The sequence below is a fragment of the Lactuca virosa genome, chromosome 3 (genome assembly GCF_052849685.1).
Source record: "Lactuca virosa cultivar CGN04683 chromosome 3, Lactuca_virosa_CGN04683_v6, whole genome shotgun sequence".
In the NCBI taxonomy this organism is placed as follows: domain Eukaryota; kingdom Viridiplantae; phylum Streptophyta; class Magnoliopsida; order Asterales; family Asteraceae; genus Lactuca; species Lactuca virosa.
The window spans coordinates 297565667-297577043 of record NC_136428.1 but is presented as its reverse complement, the minus strand read 5'-3'; the positions used below and the strand labels follow the sequence as shown (position 1 = coordinate 297577043).

The 11377-nt window shown below is 34.9% G+C and overlaps 1 protein-coding gene across 1 annotated transcript; it reads right to left on the bottom strand.

Moving 5' to 3' along the window:
* Positions 1-10152: 10152 nt before the first annotated feature.
* LOC145164682 (uncharacterized) lies at positions 10153-10758 on the bottom strand. Its single transcript, XM_079083391.1, has one exon. It carries the CDS (start codon positions 10756-10758, stop codon positions 10153-10155), a length of 606 nt encoding a protein of 201 aa, XP_078939517.1.
* Positions 10759-11377: the final 619 nt, after the last annotated feature.

Here is an 11377-nt window from a genome sequence, read left to right as displayed (position 1 = left end):
GTGGACTTAGGGTATCGGTTGTTTGTCTAAAGGTCGTTTGAATCCTAGTTATATATTAGGTATATGTATATAGATATAAAAGTTACTTCTTTCAGTCCAATACCTTTGGGTAGCAAAGGTCTACAAACATTTTCATTTATACAAACAACATTGCTAGTAAACTATAATAGGTATAGTTTAGGAAGTCACCAATACTATTACTAGAACAATGAAACATACAATGAGTCAGTTCATACATGAGTCGTAACATCTAGTGATGAGAAACAAACATAACATATAGTGATGAGAAATAAACATAACATATAGTGATGAGAAACAAATTTAACATACAGATAGAGAATACTATAACGAGAAACAAACGATAACATACAGAGAGAACATACATACTAGACAGAGAGAGAACGTACAATACACCTAGTACATACAATACATATACAAGAACACTACAACAGTTATGTTAGCCATGTAACGGGGAATGGCATCACCTGTCATGGCTCGTTTTGTATCCAGAATCTCCTTAAGTGGAGAGCATTGAGTTTGTGTATAGATCTATACTGGATTGACTATCCTACACCTTGCTGCTCGCTAGAGTGGGACTTGCAATTCTACGGGTGCCAAATGTCATTTCTTCCGACGTCTTTCATCGTCGTGCTTTTAGTCGGTAGTCTGGTACATGCATATCACATGATACTTTAAATAACAATTGGTTTAAGGTAGTTAGTACTGAAGTAGTTACTTAATACAACACTACAATATTATTTTATTTCCCCATTGCATTCACTTTGTGATCTTCACACAATGAACGGTAATGTAAAAACTATATTTTTGGTTAATGATAGTCAGATTTGGGAAAATACATACTTTTACAAGAAACAGACATACAAACATTTGATGCCTTCGTAGAAGGCTACTTTTAGTAGAAAACATAGGGTTTTCTAGGAGAGTTCAAACATTTACAAACAATTACAAACACTTTCATACAAACAATGACACTAAAATACTTATGATCTCACTAGCTTTAAAGCTGATAAACTCTTTCAAAATAACTTGTATTCTTAGGTCACCAGTAGACAGGTACCGGTGCCAGGTTTTGAGAAGATGGAGCTCGTTCAAGACTCATCTTTTATTTTGTTTCATATCTTTGGTGTCTATTAAACTTAACAGAACACACTTGTATTAAATTATATTATTAATGCAATGGATGATGTTGTTGCTTGTTTACTACTATTCACTTATGTGATACTGTACATGACGTCCTCCACCCCCGAACGTTTCCGCCGTTTCGGTTTTGGGGTGTGACACAAAGGTTGTTCTCAACAAAAAATTGTTGAACCTGAACAATAGTTCTTTAGAAACAAAAATCATTTGCAAATTTGGTAGAATTCGTCAAGCCTCTACGAAATATGGATTTCTAGTTGAAAAATGTTTTCTAATGTATTATAAGGAACCCATCAACTACTAGAATGATATGTCAGATTCAGAATCCGAAAAATGGCATGAAGCCATGAGAACAATGTGATGCAATCCATATATGACAATCAAGTATGGGTTTTATTGATCTTCCTCTCTATAGTTAAATTGTAAGTGGTAAGTAAATTTTCAAGGTGAAGACTGAAATGGATGGTAACCTACACACATTTAAAGCAAGACATGTTAGAAAGGTTTTCACACATAGTGTTACAACAAAGAAAGCTTTTAGTTCAAGTTGCTATTATTAGATAAATTAACATTGTATTTTCCATACCTACATATTGTGACTATGATATATGCTAGTTGAATGTCAAAACCGCTTTCCATAAATGGACACTCACTTGAAGATGTCCATATTGTTCAGCGTGAATGGTTTTTCAATACTTGACATCTTAATTAAATGTATGAGCATTAGAGATCCATTTATTGATTTAAAGGAATCATTTTTAAAATAGGTTGTTTTTTTTTTGCATGAGCAAACCACATAGTATGATTTCATTGAAAAATAAGGATGACATTTACGTTCGAAAGAAAATTGGTGGGAGCATAGTAAGATTCCTAGTCTTGTATGTAAGTGACATACTTAATCGTGAGAAATAACATCTCAACTGTACAAGATGTTTTCATGTCGACTCGGGAAGTATTTCTAAATGAAAATTTTAAAAATATATTTTATAAATGAAAATTTCAGGAAATGCAAAATATATTTTTTTAAATATAGATCAAGGGAGATAAAACAATGCGAAGGATAAGGTTAAATCCTAATACATATGTTGAGAAGATCTGCAAAGAGATCAAGATATATGACTCCTAGAGAAGATTGTTTTCAATGTCACATGGTATCATTTTGAGGTCGTCTCAAAAGTCCTAGCATAATAGTTGTGCTAGATAAGATGAATCGTATTGTATTTACTTCGATAATTGAATCCATCATGTATGATATGCTATGCATATGACTGGATGTGTAATAATACTTTGAGAATGAGAATAAGATACCAACAAAATACATACGAAGGTCATTGGATAACTATAAAAGACATTCTAAAAGTACTTACGAAAAACTACAAAATATGCTTAAGCTCCTCAGTTTAGATGGAGATCTATGTATAAATTGTTACATAAGATGTTAAATACAAAACAAATACAAATAGTTATAAATTACAATCAGGTTATGAATTCATTATGAATGAAGTAGGAGTTTTGTTGGAAAGAGCTCCAAGGAAAACATAGTTGCATAATATACTACAAAATAAGAATATATTGTTGCTTTAGAAGCTATAATTTAATATTACTAGATGAAGAAGTTCATTGAAAATTTTGGTTGGGTCCCTCCATTCATGGATCACCTAGAAATATTTTATGACAACAAGAGTATGCCTACTCTAGCTAAGGAATCTAACTCATGTTAGAACAAAAATGATATTCAATGATATTCTCCAAGAAATTTAACTATATTTTGGATAAAGTTAAATAAAGGAGATGATTGTATTTATAAAAATCACACAACTTATAATTAAGTTGGACTCATACACTTAGCCCTTTCATAAGGTTAGGAGGAAAGTCATGCATTGGCTATAGGACTTCGTGATTCTCATAATAGGATTTGATATGGATTTACTATTTGAATATTGGAACATTGTAACAATAATTATTGTATTGTTTTGATATATTGATATATGATATTTTCATCAATATTTGTTGTGTTCTATATTAACATGTTTAATCCAGGAATAATCGAGTTATTCTAAAAGTCTCACAATCGGTCATATCTGTTGAAACAACTTTGAGATAAGACAAATATGAACTGGATTCATTGAATTTCATTAAATGAAAGTAGACAAACAATTGTAGCCAATTTCATAGGTACTTCTTATAGAACAACTATTGGAGATGTCCCATTTGAGGATAAATGCATGGATTGTTATCATAAGTGGTACTTGATAAAGGTAATATCTTTATATTCTTAGACCCGAGATACATATTTGGGATATTGAGTGTGGCGAATGTTATTCTTTAATATGGAAAAATGTTGAGCTTTGACCAGACAGTTATAAAAGCCATTATTAGGTATAGTATGAACCATAAAAGATGTTTATGCAGTCAAGATGGCATTTGTTCCTCTTATATCTTTAGATTTAGACATCTATGGATCTTGGATAAAAGTTGAACATTAAATAAGGTTGCTTGCAATCAATATCTCATGTTTAAGATGATGTTCGTGACAATCGGATAAATGATAACTTACCTTATACATCAATTGAAGCTTTAAGCTTTTGGGAATTAGATGTTTGTTGAATAGCACTTTGTCATATGTTGTTAGGGAAATTAAATGTTGCTAGACGTTCACCACTTTTCATATCAATCTATAATGAGTCTTGTGTAAGTGGGAGAGTATTGGACCTATATGCTCAGGAATCATGATAAAATGATATTTTATAACAACATATGATCATATATGTTCGCAAAAATAACAAACTAACATAAATCTATTATTTAATGGAATTTAATGCTTAATAAATAATTATAATTCTTCAAATTAATCGGAAATTATATATTTTGAGAAAATAATCCTATTCTAATGAAAGTATCATGGTTGATATCATAAGGTATGATTTGTAAAGTCATGTACATCTTTCTATACTAAAAAGCTTTTTGTCTTTTAGCTAAGATGATATGGATTTATAAAATATAAATTATCAAGAATTTTATGAAATTCCCTTCTTCATTTTTATATAAAAGATGACTACCATCAACAAGGGACAATATATATTATACTTCTGCTTATTTTACATAACAAACCATGCTTTAGAAGCATGACATCATATGATAATGAAGTATCAATTATTATAGGTCTTCACATGAAGGTTTATGAGACTTTTTATAAAGGCTTGCAAGTCTTTCTTCTGGTTTTTATTTGTCAAAGTCGTGAACACTCATGCTCTTTCTAGTTTTCTTCATTTTCATTTTAATTGGTTATGTTACCTAGAAATAAAGAAGAGATTTAATGTTTTACCTTAATATAAAAAGTTGGGTTTTGTTCTTAAAGGATTAAGACATTATTTTGCAAAAATAAGGACTAGCATCTAAGTCAATTTAGTAATTGTTGGTGGATACTTCTAGATAAGCTCTCTTTTGTGCTGTTGTAATCACTTCATCAAATTCCAACCTCCCCTTGAGGGATCAAAGATTTCAAAGGTTATTATTATTTCTTGCTATGGTTGTGATAATCTTTCTATACATGAAAAAGGATCGTTTAGGTAAATAAAATAGGTTTTTACTATTCAAAAAGATAAAACCTCTATTATCAATTTTGACATTTCAAAAACCGAATTTTTTAATAAAACCCAACTAAAAGACCGTACAATGAAAAATTACAAGATAAAGATTCAATATACCTCTTCCTTTTTCCAATAAGGACGGATGCAGTTGTCAGCATAGAACTAGATAGGGAGACAGAACACCAAGATAAGATTAAGAACGATCATTAGCAGGATCAGGTTCCAGCCTAAGTGAGTGATAACTAATATTTTTTGAAGAATGAAAGAAAATGTGAACCGATACTCTACATAGGTGTAACGTTTTGGAAAAACATACAAGACAAAAGTACTAGGTACTTTTTCATTGTCAAGAAAGAATAAAAACACCAATTTGCTGATGTGCTGGTATTGAATGAATTTTTGATAGTTTAGCTGGTCAGTATAATAAGAAAATCCAAAATTTCCAAGATTGATAACATTATCAAATGTAAGTAACTACACAAAAAAAAGTAGAAGAAGATACATGGAAATATTTATTTTTGTTTTAGAAACGAAGGAAAGACCGAAAAAGGGAGAAAGAATTAAAAAGATTAAAGTTTTGAATGTTGAAAGCGTAACTAGGATAAAGAATGCGAGAAACCCAAATAAGACTAGAAGGGTATGAGATTCCAAGAATCACGAACTAAATGATATTCATGAAGTGCATTCAATATGTAACAACACAAATTTCCTTCTGTTAGTGACGTTAGCTTCTGTTACTCAAATAATTGTTTCTGCAAATGATTTTATATTTATTTTATCAAAATGAAATAGTTTACATAATAATGGTGTTATTTAATATATTAAAGAATTAATCAATATTTAAGATGAATATAATTTAATTAAAGTAATATGGGGTGTTTAGGGTAACAACCTGTTATTAAAAAGTGTAAACAAAGTAAGGGGCGGAAGAAAAAAAATAAATTGAATATGTGACTTATCTAGGGTTAGGATTTATTATGTGAAAAGCTGAAAATATGAGGGACTAAAGTTGCAAAAATTACATTAAAACACCCCTTATGTTACATTCAACGTCATTAAGTGGTTTAAAAGCTTGTGTGATTTTTTTTTTGTGGCCATCACTTGCGATTAACGGTCGATCCACATCCATTTTTTTGGGCTAATATTGTTGCTTCGTGATTGGTAACAAGGAAAAAAACAATATGCTTGTGGGGAGGGACGAACTTAAGTACCGAGCGAGAGAATCCTATAACTTCAGAGGGAAGGTGTCGAGTTCTTGAGGTTTATGCAATACACATAAAATCTAGACATAAATGATATATTTTTTATTCTCTTCTTCCTCATGCGGTTAGGATTCAATAGTAAGTGTATTGGTAAGAATTATTAAGTTAAATTGCTTCTGGCTGGTTTGATTAACCTACTTATTTCACTTCATTCTTATGAGTTCTTGTATAGCCGATTTCCAACCACATTAGGTGTGTTCTTGTCCATTTTTTTCTACACAAATTCTTCTAAAATTACTCCTCTATGTGGTGGCATTGGTGTGTAACACTTGAATCCTTGTAAGTTTTTCTTTTGCCCTTGTATTATTTAAGTTGTCCATTTTAGTCCCTGAGTTGTACGTTGGGCGTACCACACGGTACGCTTAACGTACGACATGTAAAGCGAGTACGTTGGGCGTACCAATTGGTACACTTAGCGTACTCATGCGAAGGCTTGGTCGGGGTTCCGGAGGCATACGTGGTCGTCTAGAAATCAATGGTGACACATAACATAAGAATAAACTTTTTCTTTTGATTGATTTTTCTTACAACGATTACAACCAGAGAAACAAAATAAATAAGCCAAACAATCACATAAAAGGAAACAATATAATTGATTGACCAATATTTTAGGAGGGAATATATGGACGAAAATAGAGAAAATCCCACACTCCCCGTCAAGATGGAGCATGAAGATCGCGAATGCCCATCTTGTTTAGTAGAGAACGAAGTTGTTGCGTGCCGAGACCCTTAGTCAGAAGGTCTGCAAGTTGAAGTTTGCTTTCAATTGGTTGAGGTTCGATGTCTCTGGTCTCTACACGTTCACGAATGAAGAAACAATCCGTTTCGACTTGTTTTGTTCGTTCATGATAAACGCGATTGTTGGCTATGTGACGAGCCGCTTGATTGTCACAAAACAAGGATGTTGGTGTTGTGAGTTGAACTTGCATATCCTTGAGTAACCATCTCACCCACAAGACTTCTCTAATAGTGGAAGCCATCGCTCTATATTCTGCCTCTACCACCGAATAAAAGGAGGTACCCTGTTATGGACCGTCTTGTGAAAGGACACCCAAGCCAGTCTGAGTCACATTAAGCAGTCAAATTTAAAGGCCCTTCACGGAGAAGAAGAATCCGTTGACCCGGTGTTCCTTTTAAGTATCTTAAGACCCGATTTGCGGCTTCCAAATGGTTTTGACGAGGGTCCGATACAAATTAACTGATAAATTCGCATCATATGTGACATCGGGTCGGGTAGCTTGTAGATACAATAATCTTCCCACAAGTCTTCGATAGTGGGTAGCATCCACTCGAGCTTTTTCTTCTCCTTTGTCTAGTTTGGTTCCTTGCTCGAAAGGAAAAGCACTTGGCCGACAACCGAACATTCCGATATCCTTTAAGATGTCCAAGATGTATTTTCGTTGACTCAAAACTAAGCCATCACTCGTTTTGGCTACCTCAATCCCAAGAAAATATTTCAGGGGTCCAAGGTTCTTGATACTGAATTCATTGTCAAATTGTTGTTTTGTCTTTTGAATCTTGTCGGAGTTATCCCCAACGATGACGACATCATCTACATAAACAAGGATAGCAACATAGACACCTCCCTTTTGATAAGTGAATAAGGAGTGATCTGCTTTTGATTGTTAGAAGCTCAAGGAGATAAGAAAACTTGTTAACTTTCTGTACCAGTTTCTTGACGCTTGCTTAAGCCCATAAAGAGATTTTCGAAGACGACAGACTCTAGTTTCTCCTTCCTTTGCAAAACCCTTTTGGAATCTTCATGTAGACTTCTTCATCTAAGTCTCCATGTAAGAACGCATTGTTGACGTCCAGTTGATGGATGATCCAGTTTTTTCTTGGTTGCAATAGCTAATAGAGTTCGAATAGTGACAAGCTTGGCAACTGGAGCAAAGGTTTCATGATAGTCTACTCTTCCATTTGTGTGAAACCCTTTGCAATAAGTTTGGCTTCGTATCTTTCGACCTCTCCATTGGATTTGAAGTTTGTCTTATAAACCAATTCTGAGTCTATAGTTCACTTTCCTTCCGAAAATTCTTCTAAAGTCCACGTCCCATTCTTTTCAAGAGCCTTTATTTCTTGATGCATGACATTCCGCCATTTCTCATCTTATGCAGCTTGTTCAAAACAACTTGGTTCTTGATTAGAACTTATTACCGTTAAAAAAGATTTGTGAGAATGAGAAAATTTATCATAAGAAACGAAATGAGAAATCGGGTGTACCGTCGAGTTTGCTTGACTGGAGCCGGGTTGTGAGTTGGTGACCGAAGGGGGGAGGTTCACGACGTATTCATTGAGACGAGTCGGTTGTATTGGTACCCTTTTGCTTCTTGGTTCCGGTTCGTCGTCAGGAATGGCGTAATCTTCTTGGATTTCTTGATCCAAAATGGGGCTGCCATTTTTAAAAGAATGATCCTGGTGAGCATTGTTTTCTTCTTCAGTTCTTGTATCTTCTGATGTGGTGCTAGGACAATATTGTGGTGGATCATCAAAACAATTGTTTGGTCACCACTGTCTAAGTTGGAGTTAGTGAACTCAAAATGAACTTTGGTTGGTTCATCTTTGCTGCAATCAAAGCTTCTGGAAATGTGCTTGAAAGGAAAATTGTCTTCAAGAAATAATATGTCACGACTCACAATGATTTTTTTACTCTCAATGTCATAAATTTTCTATCCCTTCGTTCCTTGTGGTTCATCCAAAAAAACTCCGGGTTTCCCTTTTTCTTCAAATTTGTCTCCTCCGGTGTTGGTGTTTTTAAACTAAGCTAAGCATACGAAGACTCTCAAATGCTCATATTTAGGTTCTTCATTCCAAATAAGTTCGTAAGGGGTCTTGTTTTCAATCACCTTCGATGGGATACGATTTATTATGTATGCAACGGTTAAAATACATTCTCCCCAAAATCTTTTTGGAATATCTACCTCGAAGCGTAGCACATGCTGTCTCGAGCAAGTGTCCATGTTTCCTTTCCACAACCCCGTTTTGTTGAGGGGTGTGTGGGCAAGTAGTTTCTAACAAAATTCCGTCTTTCTCATAAAAGGCGATCATGGCGTTGGATGTGAATTCCCCATCGTTATCACACCTAACCCTTTTTATTTGTTTTTCAAATTGAACCTCAACGAGCTTATGAAAATTCATTAGGCATTGACTAGCATCGCTCTTGTGTTTTATTAAGAAAACCCACACCGATCTACCATAATCGTCAACGATAGTGAGAAAAAAATTTGCGCGTGTGTATGAAGGAATCCGATAGCCTCCCCAAATATCACAATGGATAAGTTCAAAACAACCATTGGTTTTAATAAAACTCTTTGGAAAAGGGTTACGAACATGTTTGGCCTTTGCACACGAATCACAAAAGACATTGCTAAGTTTACTAGAATTATTTTTAAAAAGATTGACATTGGAGAGTTTATCCCTTGAAGAATGTCCTAATCTTTTATGCCATGTGTCCGTGGTGACGATCATGGTTTGTCTTCCTTTCTTGAACATGTCCATGAGATACAACCCCCCTTGGCACCTACCCGATCCAATCAAGCTCCTCGTTCGAAGCCCGTGCATGACAAAAAAAGTAGGGAAAAAGGTTACAACACATTTGAGATCTTTGCAAATTTTGCTAACAGAAAGGAGGTTATGTTTAAAAAGTAGGGATATAAAGAACCCCTTTTAATTTTTCTCCCCCTGGCAACATAAAATCTCCCTTTCCCTCAACGGGAATGGTATCCCCATTTGGTATGACGACAGAAGCTTCATTTGAGATTCCCTTCTTATTTTTAAGAAGGTTGGGTTTGTAAATTATGTTTTCTGTGCAACCTGTGTCAACAACCCATACATCGTCCCTATTACCTGTAATGTTGGCCTCGGGTCTTCTCTCACCATTGTTGATCAAACTCGAAAAGAACTTCATAAACTCTTGGTATTGTTCTTCATTTAATCCGGGTATGGATCTTGCTTGGGTGTTAACACATGCAACTTTCGGTTTTGTCTTGTCGTCTTTCTTCCTGGGCCACTAATTGGGATCACCAACTAGTTTGAAACACCCTTCTAGTTTGTGCTCGTTCCTTCCACAAAAGGTGCATTCATCGTCTTGTTTGTTTTCTTTTTCTTGTTTGGTCGTGTGCTTCCCCTTCGCTATTCTGAAATTACGTCTCGAGAAGTTTGAATGCAGCTGGTTCTGGAGTGGCTTGGTTCTCAAGCGATATGGCCCTTTGTCTTTCGTCTTCTACCACCATGTGATAAGTCGTCCCTAGAGTAGGAACGGGTTTCGTTGCTAAGATCTGGGTTCTGATAACATTGAAATCGTTGTTTAGGCCCATAAGAAACTCATAGAGTTGTTGTTTCTCGAGATGAGCGGTGATTTTCTTTCCTAGTTCACAGTGCACTTTCTTTTCCAAATCCTCTTTCAGGTCTGACCAAATCTCTATTGATGTGTTGGTGTATTTCACGTTGGCATGTATGCCTTTGTCCATGGATGTGGTAAGCCACCCATTTATCATTGCATCGCACCTCATCCATGGTTTGTATTCTGGAGACGAAATCTCTGGTTTCTTCAAGGTTCCATCGATGAAATCTGTTTTGTTTTTGGCAAAGAGAAAGTTGGTCATCTCTATTACCCAATCGTTGTAGTTTCCATCTATAAGAACCTCATTGACAGAAGGTTGCTTAGGAGATTCCGAAGGATGCAGGTAGTATGGCGATGAGAAGTTGATGGTGCTAGATCCACCTTTGTCACCTTCGTTTCCGGTCATGATGTTGGGATCGATTGATTTTAAAACCGCTCTAATACAATCTAGAAATCAATGGTGACACAGAACAGAAGAATAAACTTTTTCTTTTGATTAATTTTTCTTACAACGATTACAACCAGAGAAACAAAATAAATAAGCCAAACAATCACATAAAAGGAAAGAAGATAATCGATTGGCCAATATTTAAGGAGGGAATATATGGACGAAAATAGAGAAAATCCCATAGGCTGTACGCAGGGCGTACAGAAGTGTAACAACTAGTTATTTCGGGTCAATAAGACTCAAAGAAAGTCAATAAAACTCAAGGAAAGTCAAATAAAGGTCAAATTTTCCAACAAAAATGAAATAGTTAAAATAAAATAATGAAGATTTACCCAACCTTATTTGTTTTCGGTTTTAGGAATCAAAATCCCACCCAAACCGAAAACAACTTTGATCCATTTGAGAACCTTCAGACCGAGAACACTTATGATCGAAATCCCTCCCCACCGAGAACTATGCGAGACCGAAATCGTCATGCGAGGTCCCACCCTTTTTCACCGAAAACGGACTGCAAGCCTCTCTACACCAAAAACCACACTTCTCGGTTTGGAGGATAAGCCGAGAACACCCTTTTTAG